General features: G+C 38.7%; 2 protein-coding genes across 3 annotated transcripts in view; one reads left to right on the forward strand and one right to left on the reverse strand.

The window, feature by feature from the left end:
* Positions 1-2,489, forward strand: part of tmc5 (transmembrane channel like 5) — a 12,393-nt gene extending 9,904 nt beyond the window's left edge. Inside the window, exons 7-10 of the mRNA XM_084111544.1 lie at positions 945-1,199; positions 1,293-1,371; positions 1,479-1,562; positions 2,051-2,489. Coding sequence (XP_083967670.1) covers positions 945-1,199; positions 1,293-1,371; positions 1,479-1,562; positions 2,051-2,113 — 481 coding nt within the window. The 3' untranslated portion in view covers positions 2,114-2,489. The remainder of the gene's footprint in view (positions 1-944; positions 1,200-1,292; positions 1,372-1,478; positions 1,563-2,050) is intronic.
* A 1,744-nt stretch (positions 2,490-4,233) lies between these two features.
* rab40c (RAB40c, member RAS oncogene family) lies at positions 4,234-20,693 on the reverse strand. Of its 2 annotated transcripts, XM_084116910.1 has the most exons (7): positions 20,310-20,690; positions 19,418-19,819; positions 11,204-11,264; positions 9,288-9,348; positions 8,903-8,980; positions 6,451-6,673; positions 4,234-5,140 (listed from the first exon to the last, which is right to left on the reverse strand). In XM_084116910.1, the coding sequence occupies exons 2-7, from the start codon at positions 19,557-19,559 to the stop codon at positions 4,866-4,868; spliced, it is 840 nt and encodes a 279-aa protein (XP_083973036.1). In that variant the 5' UTR covers positions 19,560-19,819; positions 20,310-20,690; the 3' UTR covers positions 4,234-4,865. The 2 variants fall into 2 exon arrangements, with proteins under 2 accessions (XP_083973036.1, XP_083973035.1); XM_084116909.1 differs by having other exon boundaries at positions 19,418-20,693.
* Positions 20,694-21,390: the final 697 nt, after the last annotated feature.

The raw sequence follows: 21,390 nt of genomic DNA on the forward strand, positions 1-21,390 counted from the left end.
AGTGGCACCAATCAATATGATCATATACAAGTTTTTAAGTGTTTTCCACTGCTCTGATTTTTGTTATTGTTTGTCTATTTAAACATGACCTAGATGGATGCAAGCCCCATGTTTTTAAAATGCCATGTCAGTTTATTTATTTAGTTGTTTTGACAGAGTCATGGCAAGAACAGGGTAAAATCAGTTTTAAAAAAATCTAACCGTGTCAAGATAAAGGAACTAAAAAACCTGTCTCAATACCATTAGTGTTTTAAGATGTAAGGCCGCGCACGTATTATGTAAACGAGGCTGTTCAGGCTCTTGCATTTAAATTTGTGTGATACAGCGCAGAGAAATAGAAAAGGGCTAGGGCGGGCCGCGGGACAACCCGTCACTCACATGACATCACAGTAATAGCAAACCACAGCGATCCAACAAAATCAAGTCCCGCCCTAAATTTTTTCTTGTTCCAGAATGCGTTTCATTCGAATATACGTCACAATAGGGAATAAAAGACTATCGCAACTTCCGTTTCGATTTCCGACTTGATTTAAAATCAGGCAAAACAACAAAAAAATCGAGATATTTCTTATATTAATTCACCCTCTAAACAACTGTCTTAAAACAATTGGATATATGAGGCAGCCCATTTTAATAGTGTGATTACTATACCCAGAAAAGCCATATAAATTAATAAAATAATTTAAAGAAATGTTTTTTTTTTTATTGATTATATATTTTTCTAGTTATGCCAGACTTCCAAATATTTTAATGGGGTAGAAATTTTGAGTTCAAAATATAATTTTAAAACCTTTCTCCTTAAACCTCAAAGTAAATCATGAACTTCTGGAAAAAATCATGAGGCATTTGAATATTGTTGTGGACGAGGGGGGTTGGGTTATGGATGGGAGGGCCTTGGTGTCAAAAAAGGTTGAGAACCACTGGTCTAGCACATTATGTAGATAAAAGCAGCACAGTGGGGTGCAAAATGCATTGTGTGAACCGGCCCTTACTGTATGTTACAGTCTTTTCCACTTGTCTTGCAGTCTGAAGCCCTCAGATCAGTGTGGGCCCTTCCAGGGTCTCAACACCCCCTTCTACACCATTTTCAATTGGATCAATTCAATCAAGGACCCTCCTGAAAGTAAATGGGTCTGGTGGATATTTGAAAACGTACTGAGAAGTGAACTCTTCTACTATCTGATTACCCTCATCATCCTGTAAGTCCACAAGCTGGATGTTTTGTGAACGCCTTAACACAAAAGGAAACCTTTTTTCTAGATCTTTCTTCATTCCTCGCTCTCTTCTTTCAGAGTCATCACTTTTTTTCTCTGGCAAATCACTCAGGGACGGAAACAGCTCATCAAGACTCTGCGAGAGCAGATTGTGAATGTGAGTGCTGAGATAATACGGACCTCACTTTAGCATCCACTGCGCCTCAGTGTCGTCAAAAACGAATAGTTTTAACCTCAGTGACTCTTCTTCCATCTGCCTGTCAGGAAGGAAAGGACAAAGTGTTTCTCTTGAATAAACTACAAACTATACAGAAGCAGAGAAGGGAAATGGCGTCTTGCATACCTCAGGTGCGTGTTTCTCATGTGTTCTGTCTGGTCTAACATACATTCTTCTTGCATCTAGTTATCGTTAGTAAAATACTGTACTCAACAGAAAGAGACACATATTGTGATTGTGGAGATTTCAGCCCAACACAACAGAACTCAGGGTACCACAGTCCTTAGCAGGCTTCAGAGAAACCCCAGAATAGGGCACGTTCACACTGAAGATACTCTACTGCCAGGGGCCGTGCCTTCAAACGCCACAGCCTCTTAACAGACAGAGAGCTCACACCGGTAGCCCACGATCCCTTCAGACATGCAGCAGGGATCGAAATAAGATCAATGTTTATGTAAAATGTATTTCCATCTCACTCTTTCTGGCGGCCTGTAAAAGCAGAAAAAAAGCACAGCATTTTTCTTGTGAGGTCATATATTGAGTAAAGCTGAAACTTTTTGCCCATTTGAAAGCACTTTTAAACATTCTCATCATCTTGATCTTATTTTCTGTCATGTAGGACTTCGACCAGACACCACATTTCAACACAAACTGGATGAATACTCTGCCCTTCGACATGTGACAATATATTCTCTGATTATTTTTGATGTACATGCACTTTTTTGTAAATATTGCATCTATCTGTAACTTATTCAGAAAAATCGAACTATACTCTGTGTATTGGATGGGAAGAGGAATTGTTTGGAAACCATGTGAACAAAACAGAAGAACAATTTAATAAGTCATGGGAATGAATTCTGAATGCATGGCCATTATATCCTTTTTTCACCCTGCAAGTCATGCGCAGGGCTCCGTACTTTCCTCAGGATAAGTAGGAAAAACAAGCTAACATTTTACCCCTAGTCATTTGAGTTTTTCCCCCAATACATAATCTGATACATCCTAATCACTTATTCTGATATCTTTGTAAATATCAACAAATAAATATTTTAATATGTAAATAAGTGTCATCTGTGGTGAGCAATGTTGGATGCAAAGAACCGCAAAGCTTTGTTTTACTGATAACAATATCAATTTTATTGTGAAAAAGTCATTGCTTTCATACACTTAAGAACTGTACAATCAATAATTTAAAAAAAATGTTTTTCGTTGTTATTGTTGCAAGAACTTCTGATAATTATGCAGGTATTTCAGCAGCTTTTTAGCTTCAACCAAAGGAAAATAGTGTTTACAATTGTGTGTTCCTACTGCTCCACCAAATCACATTTCCCTTTATCCCGTTCACACAGAAGAGGAAACACCAGGAGGGTCCCGTCATGCTGCCCGACGTTACACTTAAAAACCATGAGCATGTTTTTGTTTTTTTAAATATAATCAGAGGCTTCAGTTACAAAGAGGAAAAACACTTTACAATACAAAAAAAGTTGAAATGGAACATTCTAACTAAGTCACAGAATTTCTTTGCATCGTATGATGTGCATATTACAGAGAAGAACAACCAGTGCTCTCGACCGAGAGGCTCAAACTAATACCTACGGATTCTGAAGGTGTCCAAAAAGGAATAAAAGAACACTTCTTTGTAGTATTTCTATTACCACAGCCTTTCGGGATTCAAAGATTAATGGGGGGGGAGGCCAATAACATTCTGTGGACCCTTTAGTATTTATGTCACCCAACAGATGGACGCTATGCACAACTGCTCTAAACGCAAGACCAACTCGCGCCAGGTTCATTCTATCAGCTATAGCGACTGCAAAAGGCCTGTAGCGAATAGCTTATAGGTCAAACACTGAGAGCTTGCAGCCCTCTAGAGGAAGTTTAAAGGCCTCCTGCTGGCAGCCTGTCGCTCAGCCCGGTTCAAACAGGCTTCATTGGGCAGGTCTGTCGCTGGAGGACGAGGCTCGTCCCTGAGATGAAGGGGGTGGAAACGGAGAAACGGAAAAGATGAGGAGCATCTATTATTCAGCAAACACGGCTCATCAGGCGTGGAAGAAATGCACCGCTGCTTCTGACGTGATTCGACAACGCCAGGAAAAGCCAAAGGAAGTGTTGTAGATTCCACTTGTGACTTCACGATTTCATTTGTGCTTGATATTTAGGAGCAAGCTTGAATGGGTTTATTATCCTTCATTCTGACATATATCTATAGAGAAACCATGCTGTATGTGCAGATTAAAAGGGCTTCGAGCGACCTGACTTTTGAACTCATGCGACAACACTGAAAACTGGTAGAACACATGGGATTTGAAATCATTGTGCATTTTTGCCAGACAAGTGAGAAAGTATAACGGGAAAGTACTGAAATGTGCGGCAAATGCAGGGTCACAAATGAGAAAATCAGGCAGTTGTGGTACTGAACTCTGGACGTTAGGAGAGGTAATTACAGTATAATGTGATAATATTGTAAATATGATGAATAATCCCACAAGACATGCAGGAAAAAGCAAATCAGAGGAGCTGACAAAAAAAAAAAAAAAAAAAACTCTTTGCCAATACTGTCCCCTGAGGAGAAATTTCCTGTTAATCCGTGTTTAAGGAGAAGACAGTTCTGACCTAAAGAGGAACATTTCATCAAACACCTTTTTTTCTGGATCTTCAAGGACTTTCCAGCGAACAGAAGGTGCATGAAAATGCTTGTGCCGTCTCTTTTAGCCGAGTGGTCCCACAGTCCACATTCTGTTGTTAATTCACTCTGTTGATTGAGTCATTGTGCAAACGGCCGGTAAATTCAAAGACCACCAATTTGCAGTGCAAATCACATTTTTAATACATCAGTTCATATGCAAGCACTACAAGTCATTTCGCATCAGCCCTCTCATTGTTGGTAAGCATGCAAGACCATGTGACCGTTTGAGGTACTTTGCAGGGAGAACAGACCCCTGCACAGAGCCAAAAAGAGGAAAACCATATGCAAAGCACAGAGGATTATGAGTATGAGCGACCGAGAACTCAACCAAAGCGTAATAAGCCCATAAAACAACTTCAAAATGAGGCCTGTCAGCCACTGCAGGGTTTAATCTGCATGAATTCTCCAGCAGAGGGCGCTAGTGAAGAAGGAAACATGCTCTTGGTGATCACTGCATAAAAAAAATAAAATAAAAAAACAATTAAAAAAGTCTGATGAAGGACTCGTTTTTATTCAAGGTCTGTGGGTGAGAAATCAAATGTACTGCAGCAAGGTGAGGGGAATAATGTAGCCGTTTGTAGCGCCAGGAAGTGTTTGTTCACATCCTGCTCTCTCCACTTTGGGAGGTGCCACACCTCAGTTGCGTCAGCGACCCAGCCCTGTGTCGGTTTCCTTGTGTGTTTGCCCGTGTGCACCTGAGTGTTATATAAGGGAAGGGAGGGGGCGGCCCCACCCCTATGCCCGGAGGCTAGGAGATCTTGCAGTTGCTCCTGGTGCAGTTCTGTGGCGGACTCTGAGGCGGCCGGATGGATTTGGAGCGTTTGAGGCTGTTGCCTTTGCTGCCTCCGGCGGCGTTGGCCAGCGAGTAGGACCGACCGTGCATCATGACGGCGTTCATGCCGTTCGCCATGGAGAATGACTTCAAATGGCTCTTGATGGCTACAGGAAGCGGTAGCTTATCGATTAGGTGCACAGGGGTACAGGAAACAATGGCGCGGCAGCACAAGTCCTGCAGACTGAATACTGCAATGACACAAAAGACAAAACGCACACACTTGAGTTACAAAACAAAGGCGATCAGGAGGTTGAGCGGTTACATAATCGAACCATAAAAACTAAATAAGCAAGCATGTGATATTCCAAGGTTTCAATAGTAGCTGCCTCAATGCATCTGCAGGCTGAGATCATTTTTTTATTCTCTTTACTAAAGTAATGAGAACGTTTTAAATGATTCAACATTCCCTCAGCAGATGTTAGATCTTTTTTTGTTTTTCAGATAGAGTCCAATGCAAATGGTGAGACTCAAATGGGAAGCCTGACATGGGAATATTATATAAGTAATTAGACTGTAAAACCTCTGGGAAGATGATTGGTATGTTTAGCTAAAACAACAGTGCTGTTAGCAAGTCTTCTTTAACACAGTGTTTGGGATTTAAACCATATTAACTAACAGCGGTAACTCTTGAATAGTCCTGGTCATGCTACAGTTTATAGTGGGTTTACATCTGTAACTATAGTGAAAAAGCCTTTATGTATAATGCATTTTACAGGTATTCATAATGTAATAAATAATTGTAACCAAAGTTAAAATGCATTATAATATTTGCAGATTCCTTGTTACATCTGAAATGGTTGTTTGTCATGTGTTTTAAAGGAGTAACATAAGTATTATAATGTATTATAACTGTTTACACAATTATTCACAAGATCATATAAGCTTTAAGTAAAGTGTTATCCAAATAGGTTCATCAATCAAATCCAAATGAACCGACAGCGTTTTCTAAACCAACAGATGGATCTTTTATTTTATTCATAATATAATTTAATATAATTAGGCCTGCACGATATTGAGAAAAAAAAATTGTTAAACAACAAATAACATAACAGCTCCTGCATGAACAGTCAAGGACAGTGTGTAAATAGCTGACATTTTGAGAGGCATGTTGAAAGCACTTCCCGTTCTCTGAAATGCAGGATGCTGCTTCTGCTAAACAGCTCATCTGGGGCACTGCGAGGTCTCATGGGAAAATCCCACATAATAGTGGAAACAGACAGAGAAAGAAGTGCTTCACTGAAAGCCTTCTGCCTCTAATTACGCAGCTCTGGACGACATACAGTGTGGTTTTCTATGCTAATGGAAAGCTATGCTGATCGTGCCAGTCTTCCTGCATCACCCAGAAGGTTAAAACCATTCATAGTGGCATTACAGTCTAAAATATCAGGAAGAATGGGCCTTTTTGTCACTTTTAATGGATTTGAAAGTGAGGAGATGTTGCCGTATCGGTCTATCACTAGTTATCTTATTCCTCTGAATGCTCAGGAGAAAGACTCACCTCTGTTGGGCTTCCAGAACTTCTCCATGCCATGCCTCATGAGCACGATGCGCGAGAGCTCCGTGAACGACTCTATGACGTTGAAGTTACAGAGGGGACTCACTTCGAAAAACGTCATGCCGTTTTTTTCCGCGTACGCCCGTGCTTGTTCTGTGGGGACCTGTCGCTTGAAAGCCAGGTGCAGCCGGTTACCCACAAGAATACGGGGCACACCAGGTGCATGCTGAGGAAAGACAAAGAGACAAGAAAGTGGGTTACAAAAGGGGGATGGGAGGACCCGAGAGATACACAGTACTGTCAGACTGAGTGAATCTCAAACAGTGTCACAGCTGGCCTGTCTCATTTATTTATTCAATAAGGCCTGTCATATCTGTGCCCAGCTCTAGTCCACAGAGAAAAGAGCACTCTCTAGGAGCTGTACGGGGCAGCCGCAAGTGGATTCAAATCAAACCACAGTCAAGTCTAAAATCTAATTTCTTTGAATCCGAGTCAAGTCTTGAATCGTGCTCCAAAAAGATGCGAGTCAAGACCAAGTAGGGATGCCCAATATATCAGTACCGTATATAACCGTACATAACATATCAATGCTCTGCATACCCAAGCCATTTGTGGACTTGCTTAAATAACATTAATACTATAAATTACTATAAATTCCCTTGTTTGATGTGTACTACCATAAACCTTACATGATAAAATACGTATGTAACTCTCCGTCATTTATTTATTTGCCAAACGACAGTAATTTTATTCAAATCTGCCCAGTTATGGCGGGTTTCGGGTAAGTGGATCGACAGCAGCTTTGGCGCCTAATATCTATATCAAAGAACCTTAAAAAGTTTCCAAAAAAAAATAAAGCAGCACAACATCGATAATAATAATAATAATAATAAATGTTTCTTGAGCATCAAATCATCATATTAGAATAATTTCTGAAAGATCATGTGACAGTGAAGACTGGAGTAATGATGCTAAAAATACAGCTTTACCAACACAGGAATAAATTACACTTTAAACTATATTCAAATAAACAATAAAGCTATTTTAAATTAAAATAATATTTCACAGCATTTCTGTTTTTTTATTTTATTTTATTGTTGTAATTTTGATCAAATAAATGCAGCCTTGGTGAGCATGAGAAAATCTCACTGACCCAAAACTTTTGAACTGAAGTGTACATGTTATTATTATGTGTTTCTTAGCGGACTACTAAAACAGTTTCTTCCCTAAACTCATTTGATGCTTGCTGAGCAAATACCTGCACCATGCACCCTTTCAAAGCTCATTCTGTGTTGAAATGACTCACTATGAATCATCAGCTCAAGTCTGACTCAAATAACAGCAGCAAAGTCAAAGCAGAGCCTCAAGTATTCTAATATTTACCAAAGCAGGTCAAAAGTTCTCAAGTTTAAGTCTCCTGTTCCAACTAATACAACCCTCTTTCTCTCCATTATATGTGCGGTTTGTGCAGCACAGACATGTTTCTGACATGCATCCACTTAATTAAACACAAGAACATACAACTCTCAAACGAGGAAGGAAGGAAGTAAGAGACTGTAACAGAGAAGCCTACGAGGCAGGGGGATGCAGTAAGAGAGGACATCCTCTCTGGATATCAAGCACAGGGCCAGGAACAGGAGGACGAAAGACAAAATAGCTATAATAAATGGAAGTAGGGCTGTATGTATATGTATACGTATATGTATATGTATATACATACATATATAAACGTGATTAAACGTGAGCCAAAAGGAAGAAACATTTACAATTCCCTGTGAAAATGAGTGAGACGCAAGTGAAGATTTGCGAAAAGAAACAAGAGATTCCATGTCCAGTGGAATAACTAATAGAAAACTGTTAAATTCTTCCATTCAGCATAAATGTTTCCATGGCTGCATTGTAACATTGAATTGCTAACCTATTATTTCTTTTGTAAACTAAGTTTTATGCTTCACTCGTGTCATTAATATTCACGTAAAACAAATCACATACAAAAAAAAAAGCCACCGCGGCCTGGTGCGGCTGTGAAGTTTACCGGCAAATTCCTAAATGCAAGTTGCTGCAATCAGGGACGCCAATGTGGCTCTCTTTCGTACATCATCAATTACTTGCGTGCAAACGAAACACAATAAACGCTGTCATGTTATCTTGCTTTCAAGATGCCTGATGTTTGGGAATGCAACTATGTGACTTTTGAGATGGCATGTGATGAGATTGATCCGCTGGTTAGTCCAGTTATCCAATCAAATCCTCTGTTGAGTTTGAAATATCAAGCAGCATAACAGGCTGTTTTGTACAGCTAAAAATTACTAGAAGCGGATGACACCAGAAGCCAGACACATTCAAGTTACAATAGCGTTCGCTCTGATGTTAAAAATAAGGTGGATAGCCTACAGAACTATGGGTATAATTGTCACCTCACTTCCTGTTATCATTCAGAGCAGCTTACTCTTACCTCATCAATCTCCCTGATCCAGCGGTCTATCCCGTCAAATGACCAGCGGTTTGTGATGTCATACACCAACAGGATCCCCTGTAGAGGCCAAACAAACAATGCATTGTTATCCGGTATCCTGTTCATGCAGTGAGGAGGGACGTTAACAGACTAACAGGACATGAACTGTGCTCGGCAAAAGCATTTCAACACGCTCTAAGCCCACTAGTGAGAAATGTTCTTGTTCAATTAAAACTTTTGAACTCACCTGCATATAAACATACTGGTCCTTGTGGATTATGTAAACTTGTTTACAGTAAGTGAATGCGTATGCCCTTTTTTGCCTTTGGCTGAGCACTTAGTACAACATCAGTCCTCTGACCAAGAACATTAAGTGACACTTTACCTGCGCTCCCCTGGAGTACGACCTGAAAATGGTGCAGAACCTGCCTTGTCCCGAGGTGTCCCTAGAAGCAAACAGAGACAAGTCAGGACAAAAAGACTGTGAATACCATGTCAGTTAAGCTTGCCACATCAAAACACTTCACATTTCAAAACGAGGCATCATAAGCACATTTCTGATACGAAAGCTGTCCCAAAAGGTAGGCAGAAAAATGGTCCTGCCTTTTAAGTTACCCTCTTTTGGCCACAATCAAATTCTTAGCATAGACAGCAATAGCAGAATGCACTGTGACAAGCTCTTTGAAAAATGCACCCAATATGGCAGATGACCGAGTGAATCACAATTAAAAATACAGTTATTTGCATGCTATGCATCTCCTATGCTTTTTAGAGTAACTTAACAACATGCTAATATTAAACTCAAGTCTCCATGCTTCACATAAGGAGCACTATTTGTGTGGCCCTCAGAGTTAATGCCTATGAAAAGCGTTCCAAATCTGTCACTTAAGAGGTTCTATTTCAGTTAGGATGCTCCCTTAAAAGGCATCTGCCTATGTAGGCAGTAAATAGAAAGGCAGCTCACTTCATTTTGGAACAAAGCTATCAATTTGAAATCGACACTGTTTTGGACGCTGCACTGAGTTTAGAGTTAACCCAAATACGAGATGACTCAGGCGTTTGTGTTGGCGTCACAGCCTAGAAAAACGAGTTTTCCACTGTGGCACGTCCGCACCCAAATAACCTTTCCAGCGACATGCACTCTGTGAGAACATTCTCACACAGTTAAACTGGCTGTAATTGGCTGGAAAGTGTTAAATATATCTGCATTAAAAAGTCAGAGTGGCCGTTGCCTTTTTGAAGCGGTGGGACTGAACCCACTCTTGAGAATGCTGTTTAGTGCTGCACTTCCACAGTCGTATCAGAGAGCACATCAGATTTACCTGGGAGCTCTGAAAAGTGCGTTAGCAAAGATAGATGTAGGGCGAGATGAAAGCCCTGAGGACAGACTCTATGAGAAGGAATATGCAGTAAGAAGCCCAATTACTATAAAGCATTACATTATATAGCCCAGCACATTACAGCACACCATGGGAAAACCCTCAAGGGCTTTGAGAATTGCTCCTCGGGCACTTACTACACTCTGTGTTAACGCTAATGAGCTTGTTGTTTGTCTTCGTAATGTGTAATTCTGCTGTCTTACAATCCAATGCCTTCCTGATTAGGAAACTTTTCTGTCTCTCTGGGGTAGTGGCTAAATGCTTCTATGGATGTTTAACAGCGACTTCTCAGCCTCTCAGTTAATGGAACTTTCTCTTATTTATGAGCTCTTGCAATTATGTATTTTTTTATGTATACACACACATAAATATATATACACATACACACACACACATATATACACATATATATATATATATATATATATATATATATATATATATATATATATATATATATATATATATATATATATATATAAAACATTACTTTTTTATGTTTTTTAAAGTAGGTAGTCTCATATGTTCAGTAAAACAGTAAAAACAGTAATACTGTGAAATATTATTACAATTTAAAATAACTTTTCTATTTTAATATACTTAAAATTGATTTATTCCTGTGATGCCAAAGCTGATTTTTCAGCATCATTACTTCAGTCTCATCTTTCCTGCTGAATGGGAAATAACCCAACACTCATATCAGTAAGGTTGATGAACATGATGGGCAGTGATTTATCATTTTGCAAATCTATCTCGGTGCTTTTTTTTTTCAGTGCAATGAAAAGGAAGGCCTGCTGTCTGTGGACTGAAGCCCAACTATAACACACTGATTCTTAACTTAAAGACTGCATTTGCTTTTAGCAGGTGAGGCATCATTCTGTCATGAGGGGAACAAGACAGACAAGAGTTGTGATCCACTTACCAAAGCTCTAGTTTCACTCTCCGCCCGTCCAACAGGATTGTGGTGGTCTTGTAGTCGATTCCTGCAGAATGAGAGACAGAGAACACTTAGATAAGACCCTTACTTGTGTATGGTTGTCTACTGAAAAGAAAATAAGTCTAGAGAGGATCGGGAACTCGAAAAGCTTCAGGCGTCATGGTGATTGCATTTGGTGTACTACCTAATTTAATTCCCACCCAGGCAATTCTTTCTTTCATTAGAAGGCAGTAAAGCTGAGATGACCATCTTGACAGTGACTGCGCACATTCAGTGGAGAGCCTGACAGCTGCAACCAATCTGTTACTTAATGCTATCATAGCAGAAATGTGACCAGGACGCTTCCCGTAAGGCGATTATCTTGACTGATTATCTACATTTATCATTCATAAAATGAAAATATGAACACAGTACGGGCTCCATTGACTGAATGCCAATATCTGTATTTTCGGTCGCTTCACAACAGGTCAGCATTCAAACCTGTTTTGCATTTTAATAGACAGCTCTGTCTCTAACAAAGGCTCACTGCGTCTCGTTCCAAACAGGCCAGTGTGTGTAATATTCACCATGCCAAGAGCGCTTGTCTCAGTGAATAATCTTTTTGTCCACTTGAAAAATCGGTTTATCCGTAATGCTGACAACACGGACATGGACTACACCTGCCTGGAGTTTATGAGAGTGGTTTTGGCCATTGCTTCCTCAGGAACATCAGTTCTAGAAATCAAATCAACTTTGTTCCTCTCTGATTAGAGGAAAAAACAAAGTCACACCCTTCTGTAGTCTATTCCACTTTGATACCAGCCGTTCACTTCCTGCAAATACACACAGCAGAGTAGGGCTGCATGATTGAGGGGAAAAAACTAATTCCAATATTTCTGATAAAAATTGTAATTACAATTTAAACATTTTCTTTTATCTCCAGCTTAGCTGTGCTTGTTTGTAGGGCTGGCCAAAACATTTGTCATTACATATGCTAAATTCTATACTGCTGTACTAAAAATAAAAAGAATAAGAATAATAATGTAGCACAATAAAATTGCTATTATCATTAAATTAAAATTGATTGTATTTTTTGTTTTACTGGACATCTTTAAAATAATAATACTAATATTTACGGCTGGTTCTGAGCCCATAGGCTTCGTCTGTCCTCCATTATTAAACCTCTACAAGAGAATGTAACAAGAGGGAAATGACTCGCACTTAAAAAGAACCACTAGGGCTGATTTCCTGCTGCTCTCCATCCTGCAAAAAGCTTTGCTCTTAAGCAGGGCAGCGCATCAAGCCAAAGGCACATCACACTTCCTTCCTCTAGTATCCCTCCTCCTTCGTTCTGGGTAATTTTATGGGCAGATGGCTCTGCAGCGCGGCCTGACAAGGGCAGTACGGTGTAATTATCATCTCAGGTTCCAGCTCCGGGCCGCAGGCCAAGACTTCCCAGCCCGAAGCAGCTAGTTTTGAGGAAGAGCCTGGAAGTGAAAGCTCCAGCAGGACTTGAGGACACCTGAGAGGGATTGAGTGGACAGTGACACCCATGTTTAATTAAATTTAAACAGCCTATTATCAATGGGTGGTGGAAAACAAAATTGCTTACAACTGGAGAATGTAGAAGCGTTGGATTCGTTTTTTAGAGCATGTCTTTGTGTCTCATTGTTGTGCTTGCTCATAACACATTCAGACAGTCTGAATTGCAACGTGCCCCGCTACGCTCAAGAGCCAGAACTGGGTGCGTGTGAGTTTGAAAGTAATTTCAAAGACTGCGAGCGCATGAGAGTAATGAAACTAACATGCCTGAGGCTGAGAAAGGTAGAAAAGCTGGTTTCACTGAGACCCAGCACTTCAACAGTAGCACACAACATGACTGTACGCTGACATCCACATCTGATCATAACTTTATCATTCATCAGAAGAAATGCAGATACTCTCTTTTTACTAAAAATTGAACACAACAAAAGCAGTTTTATAATGATGTTTTTAAAGGTTTGCTCCAAAAACAACATATTCAGAATAACTGAGGTTTAGCTGCAAGTCTGACTTCAGGCCTCAATTTGGTAAAAGAACTAATGGAAACTGACTAACAATATGATAGGAGGGATAGCAGTGATTCTGTACCAGGAACGGGGAAATGCTACATATTTTCAAAATGGACTGGACAACTAATTGGTCTTAAAGGGATAGTTCAACCATAAATGAAAATTATGTAATTATGTTATATTACTTTCTTCAATGGAACACAAAATAAGATATTTTGAAAAATGTTGGCAATGGCAACCAAACACTTTTGTTCAATGTCATCTTTGCGTATACATTTGGCGGTGTTATGAAACTCTGCCCCCACATACTGACGTAGATTTGTGGGGGCGTGTTTGAACGAAGCATTTTAAGCGTTTAACTTTTACAAAGAATATCTCTTTGCGTTTGAGACTTTGTAATTCTGTAGATCTTATACATGCACAAACAGCTACATAACACAATAAAGAAAAAGGAAAACAAGAAATCTAATCATCATATGTCCCCTTTAAGCATAGAGAACGGTTTGACCTGACAGTGGAAAAGCGTCTAAAGATTTCTATAAATAAATGCTGTTTTTGGAACTTTCTTTTCATCAGAGAATGCTGGAAAAAATGTATCACAGTTTCCACAAATATGAAGCAGCACAACTGTTTTCAACATCGATAATAATAAGAAATGTATCTTGAGCATTCAATCAGCATATTAGACTAATTTCTGAATGATCACGTGACACTGAAGACTGGAGTAATGATGCTGAAAATTCAGCTTTGCATCACAGCAATAAATTACATTTAAAATCTATGAAAACATAAAAGTTACAATCCCACTATTTTTACCGCATTTTTGATCAAATAAATGCAGCCATGGTGAGCAAAAGAGATTTCTCTCAAAAACATTAAAAAATATATATCACACCAAACCCAAACTTGTGAATGGTAATGTGCTTTAGATGGGTTCTTGTGTTCATAAACAGTTAGGAGAAAAGCAACAAAATGGAATCAAATTGGTCTCGAGATGCATTTTTAATAGTTGTTCTATTTATAACTTGACAGGCCGTCTTAAAAAACACTGGCGGAGCTTTAAAAGGGATAAATTCAAAGATGCAAGTTTCTGAGGGTTTTAGCTTACCAACTGTCAAACAACTAAATTATACTGCCAAGCACATACAAAGCACAGCCACTAAACACAAGTTTTGTACTCAAGAAAAAGATAAAATAGACAAATCTCACTAATCAGCTAGTTGGTTGTTGGTAGTCGACCACAGCGACCCGTCCTTAATACTGGACACCAAGTGGCAACCGAAAACCAAAAATGATCATGAACTGCAAAAGTCCAATAATATACTAAATTATTAACTTTGATGAAATTCAACAGTTTTATGCAGTATTATACCATGGTCTGGGTGAATACTCGATTCTGATTGGCTGCAGGGTGTCCGTTAAAAAGTGATAATGGACACCTAGGAAAGGCGTCCCGTCAATTTGCCTGATGACAGTTCTAAATGATTGCGCTGGCTCAAACTCACTGATCAACTGCTGCGGTCGGGTCGCTGTGGCCACGTTGCTTGGCAACGCCTGTATACGGGAGATATTAAATAGTGCGCTCGACTTAATAAATAAATACCCTCACGATTTTTACTCTAAAACACATTAAAGTATTATTAATTGATTAAATATTTATTTCTTTCGTAAGTAACCATGGTATAAGCGGGTTAATGCCCTTCGAGGTGTCCATTATCAGGTTTTAATGGACTTCCGCTGCGCGTCGGACGGTTCACGCCTCGCCGTCGTCCATTAAAACCTGATAATGGACACCTCGTCGGGCATTAACCCTTACATAATACACCAAACAAAGTACAAAAGATATGGGAAAGAATATACATCCTTTTCTTCTTTTAAAGAGCAATACGTCCATTTATTATATCCTAAAAACACACAATTACATAGTTTGTTGCATTTTACAATTATTTTATTTGCATGTAGCATCGCTGTTTCCTCACTGTCCGCGTGTGATGGATGTTTGCCGAGCCACGGCATGGTCAGTCTTTTTTTGGGGGAATTTCTATGTATACTACACAATTATAGTGGTTAAATGTCACAATAACATTATTTTGGTTTAATCTACTTTATTTGAACTTTCGTTGGGAGTTACATGCACACAATCTTTAACGAGTAGTTCAATGGGTTTATTCTTACTGTTTTTTTTTTGCTTGTTTGTTAAGGCTGAGTCCTGTGAGCTGGTGCACGGTCAAAAGGGGTTTGTGTGGTAACTTTGGACATACAATATATGTACTGTTCCAGCCAATGATATAGCCGCAACCAATCCTTTTTCTGCTGAGAGGACTCCAAGGATTATTTCTCTACTTTTTAATATTGAAAGTAAATTTAAAAATTGTACTGGTTATATTGGATGCATATTAGTTTATTCTGAGTAATGGCCATTATGTATGCATCGCCCCTTTTGTGTTCATTCGTGCTGCCCACCAATATATAAATTCACTAGCTGTGTATGCATGTAAGTTGTAGTTGTGTTCTATGACATGGTTCTGTAGTCTCAAGACTTCTGTGTGCAATGACCTATCCTATTTTTTTTTTACTTTAGTTTTCTTCAATTAGCTTGCCATTGCTTTGCTTTTTGACCCCTAAGTGTTTACAGTAACCTGCTGCCTCAGTGTTCTTTGTCCCTTCACTGGTCACATCTATAACACAGTGACCCAATCGAAACAGAACAGAAAGAAAATGAAAAGTACTGTTTAATGGAGAAAACCACTCTATCATGGTTATACTGCAATCGCTGTGCTTGTCTGAGCCAAATCCATCAATCACTAGCAGGCCAACCAAGATGTCTGCATCTGCACCTTTAGACTCTAAATATTTACAGATGTCCACTCAAAGCCAGCGCAAAGACGAATCAATGACAGTAAACACCACAGGACCCATTTATAAGAATACAGACTGCAAAATGTAAAACCAACAGCATAAGGCGGTTTAACAAGGCTTCTCTGAACTCATGAATTTTTTTATTTGTCATTAGCTAAAGCATTGTAAAAAGTAGGTGGCTGCAGAGGAGCACTTGTTGACTTGTTAGCTATTTCCACTCCCTAATATATATATATATATATATATATATATTATGACCTTTCGGTAACCAGCCTAGATCATTAACACCAGGTCTACACCGCCCTCATGTCCTCCTAAAAACATCTAAAATTAGTTTTATACTAGTGATTGACAGATATTGGTTTATTTGATGGCCAATGCCGATATATATATACATACACACACACACACACACACACACACAAACAAACATCTGTATATAATCTGTCTCAAATAAAGACAAGGTAACAAATTTTACATTCAGCACAGTGAAAATTACATGAATATGACATATAATATAGTGCAGCATAGTTTGAAATCAAGGGTTTAAACTAAAGTTTATCATTTATCGTGCGTCTCCAGTGAAGCTGAACTGACCGTCTCGCACAGAGTAACACATTCATGATTCATGCAGGATACAAACGCGCACTTTGAATCTGAACAACTGGATTTGACCAAGTCTACAAGGTTTGTGAAATTAAATGTTCGTTATATATTCAAAGATTTGTTTAAATGATATAAATGCATACTTGCTGAATGCTGACGGTAAATCAGAAAGTATTATAGTGTTTACCTTTCTGTTACTAATAATACAAAAGCAAACACTATAACACTTTTTTTGCCTAGAGTTTATTTTCTTTGTTTAACAGTTTTATCTAGTAATGTATTAGACAAAACAGAGGTCATAAATAATGAAGACATAGAAAGAGAGCGCTGGCTCAGGCGATGCCGTTCTCAGAGCCATCTAAATAAAAGTCCCGCTTTTAACACGTCGGCCAAACAGAAAAACTTAACACCCAATGCCGATATAAATTTTTTTAAAAAAAAGTAAAATATCAGCCGATATGTTGGCATGGCAATATATCGGTCGACCACTTTATATAATGAGATGAAGTTTTTAAACCATAAAAGGAACCATTCTTGGCTTTAATACTTCACCTTGCTCACAGCCAATACCTCCAGATACCCTATGTATAATTCATTAAAAAAGCCTTTCAACATTAAAACAATCTGAGCACATCAGGATGGCATCTCTCTCAGGGATGTATACAAGCCTGCAGCGGAAATCACCAGCGCTGAATCCACGGACTGCTCGTGGACACATCTGTGTTGATTTTGAGTGATTGTGAAGGCAACTTGAAGCTGGACCAGCAAGCTCCCCAAGAACACTTCAGAAAACAGCCACTGTGAGATCTCTCACAACCATAGAACACACTGACTGTTCCCTAATAGGTTCAAGCAACAAGATAAACAGCAGCCCGTATGTATAAAAATGGGATAGAGCATAGCAACCCAGCTCACATGAGGCTCATTTGGATATGAAAGGCATATCATTCTATAATTTGGTGTATCACCTCACTGGCTTCAGCCTAATGACAGAGCGTGGATGATCTAATCTCATCAAAGCCCATGGAGAACCATTAAATAAATCAAATAAAAAGAGCTTGTGTTTAAAACTGGTCTTGATGGTGTGCTGTACTGACCTGCTCAATGAAAACAGACACTTCCAACCTCTTAGTCATGTTTACTTGTGTGTTTTGTATCCTGAGGGAAATCTCTGTGCTGGAACACTCCCCGAAAACATCTAGTACAATCTTAACTAATAAATAAAAGAGTTCAACCAAAACTGATTTTTTGACCAATACTAATATAGATTATTTTTGATAGTATCTCAAAATTACAGATAATGGGTGTATGACCAATATTCATTTCACACTTTGTAAGTTATTTAAAAGTTATACACTTTACTGTTATTTATTCCACAGAAAAATGACACCATTTGAGAGAATAGCACCCAACGTCAACACTCAGCAGTCAGCATCTGTATTTTTGGATTTAAATAGCATTTAAAAAATAGGATATTTTTTCTTTAAATAGCAGTCATTCACTGTGAAAAATGTGCTGATTAGACATAGGCATAAAAATAAAGAAGAGAAGAGAAAATACACTTGCAACTACTAAGATCAAAAATAACTTTGCATAAATAACAGAATATTATAAATATTAATATTAGGCCTACTTCATTATTAACGAGTCAAATATTTAGAATACATATTGGGTGTTGTTTTTCCTCATGATCATTATTATTGTGACAAAATAAAACAAATTCAAATTGGTTCTGCCGATTATCAGGTACTTGTCGGTCATAAAAAAAGCAATATGGGTTGATCTCTACTCGTTATCCATATCCAATAAGCAATGTGTAGAACTGATTTAAATTATTGTTTTATTCCTACTTTTAACACAATGATAACTAAATAATTATTGTACTACAACAATAACACATATGCATAATTAATATTTTATTAATATTATTATTATATTATGCAAAGTTGATCTGCGATCTAGAGGGTCACAAATGTATTTTTTTTTTGTCATTGTTTAAGCTACGTCTAATAGTTAGGCTACACATTTCTTATTTGAAAATAAATGGCTACTTTTTTAAAAGTTCATGGTGCCATTTATCCATCGAAATGAAAAAGAACCAGCACACTGCTATATCCGCTCCTAAAGAAGATTAATAAATAGCAAAGTTTCAGCTTTTTATATTTTTATCAACAACTGTTATATCAATACCATGAACAATCACACATAGTCAATCAGTAAATCAACCAATCGTCTAATAAACGTGTCATTTATCCATCAAACAATAACCAATTAAACTGAGAAGTGTGAATATTGGTTAACAATACTGTATAAAAACGATTATCAGACCTCCATTAAAAAAACATGAAGTGTATGTTATACAACTACTGAGCAGAAAATGTGCAGCTTTTATATAACAACCTGATTGGGCAAATGTGAGAATTACACAATCATCCAATAAACAGAGAAATAAACTTATCAATCACATGCATTTCCACCTCCTGTAAGTCAATGACACTGCAATATGGCACCCACAGAATGACTCACCATAAACACAAAAATAATATTGACCAATGACATGTTACTTGGTAAACCTGTTAATACAACTATATTCTCTGAATGGCTCACAGTGAGTGACAGCCTTGATCCGAGATCATTCTGGCTGAAGGATGTGTTACTCGCATTCTGCGTGAAGAAGATGTGTGGGATGTGTTGACTAACTCACCACTGCTGTAGGCATATGGAGACTCAGCAGATCCATCTTGAAGGCTGTCCAGGATCTCTCCTTTTCCCACATCGCTGTCTCCCACCAGGAGGAACTTGAGCAGGTAGTCGTAGCTCTTCACAGGGCTGCCCTGGGTGCCCATGGTTGCTCACATCAGAGCCAGACTGAGAGCAAAGGATAGGAGACAACTGCGTGTGTCCCTCTCTGATGTCAAAGATGGGCCCTGAATCCTCCAGAGCTTTGGGGGTCTGAGTCTCTTGTGTCAGGTCTATCTTTAAATGGGTGTCTGGCCAAATCAGCAGACAGGCCGAATCAAACCATTTCCCACCCGTCCAGTCCAGACCCGGAAATGATTTAAAGTGTACAGACTTTAAAATGTCCAGCCGTATTCACTCGTCCAGTCTAAATATTGTAAAATAATATGGATCATCAGTGCATGCATACTTTAGTGGCTGGCAAACTGAACAACTAGGTTGTTTACATTTCTTCCGAGACGCTCAAATCATCGTTACTGACAAGAAATTAAAATAATACGCGTAAAAGTCTCAAAACAATTTACCAAAACATCTATTTTATCATGGAAAATTATTGCTATAATAGAAAAGCAATGGAGCTATCAAGCTAGTGCATTGTTAGCATGCGCCTGCCAAGCTGTCAATACAAAGAAATAATCTCATCACAATTTTATCTAATAATCACATGCACGGCTATGACAATATTAACAATAAGAATGTATATCTGTTATCGTAAAACTAATTAAAATACATTAAAGACGAGCCGTTGTTCAGATGGAGTAACACAGCATCGGCTAAGGCTACTAGCTACGAGCCTAGCGCGTCAAAAACAAGTGCACATTGACTGTATATCATAATTAAGGGAATAAACTTCTCACAATCACAATATATTCCTGCTGCAATTTGATGTTAGAAAAACTTCAGCCTGACAAAAGGAAGAAGGATATCCACATTCGCGCTCCAGTTAGCTTGAGCAGCCGATGCTAGCGCGTCTGGCAGAAATCATGGCTCCATTTCTGTTTTTCTCTGAATAACAAAGATTCATGTGAGATCGCGCTGCTCGTCTCGGGACCTCTGCGCGTTATCAGGCGGTTCTGGGGCGAGGCACGGTAAGTGAGGGATTAAACAATAATCCGACCGACCCGTGGGTTATTACTGCTTGTGCTGTAAATGCTCTCGGATATCCAAATATGTCCCATGTTCTCTCACACAGGAGAGATCTCACACACTGTCACGCTGAGCTTTCACCTCTGCGTACTACTGCGCTCTGTCTGACTGACTGTACCTCCCCCTACACACACACACACACACACACACACACACACACACACACACACACACACAATATTTTGATATAAAATTAATTAAAATAATAATAATAAATACGATTATTTTAAATATTTTGATATAAAATTAATAAAAAACTATTATTTAGATAGATAGATAGATAGATAGATAGATAGATAGATAGATAGATAGATAGATAGACAGATAGATAGATAGATAGATAGATAGATAGATAGATAGATAGATAGATAGATAGATATGCTACATGCATAAATAAAGGCGAGTAAATGACAGAAATTTCGTTTTTGGTTGAATCATATTATTTTAAATCTGCCTTTTGAAAATCAAAATGGATGGTGTTCGCCTTCTGTTCACAGTGCTTATATTACAGGTTGCTGCTAGTGTGACAGATGCAGGAGGGTTAATGTGACAGGGACAAGCTAAAGGTTCTCGGCACTTTCAGGGAATCATCAAACGAAGATAATCCCCCTCCCCCTGAATAGATTAAAATGCAAATTGCTATATGAAGTCTTTGTGCCTGCCCATTGAGATTAGAGCTACATGAGGGTCTCAAGAGAGACAAGGGGACATCTGGACCCTGCATCAAATTCTATACCAGCCATTAAAACCATAAACGCTCACCCCCATCATATACACAATGACGCTTGTTCT

Source organism: Abramis brama (assembly GCF_963993115.1).
Source record: "Abramis brama genome assembly, chromosome: 1".
NCBI classification, from domain to species: domain Eukaryota; kingdom Metazoa; phylum Chordata; class Actinopteri; order Cypriniformes; family Leuciscidae; genus Abramis; species Abramis brama.

Bases quoted from the DNA above. Each gene is read 5' to 3' on its own strand.
- rab40c (XM_084116909.1), bottom strand. From the start codon at position 19,559: ATGGGCACCCAGGGCAGCCCTGTGAAGAGCTACGACTACCTGCTCAAG. The intron at 11,265-19,417 runs GTGAGTTAGTCA...CTCATTCTGCAG, and splicing joins TCCATATGCCTACAGCAGTG to GAATCGACTACAAGACCACC. The intron at 9,349-11,203 runs GTAAGTGGATCA...GTTTGCTTCTAG, and splicing joins AGAGTGAAACTAGAGCTTTG to GGACACCTCGGGACAAGGCA.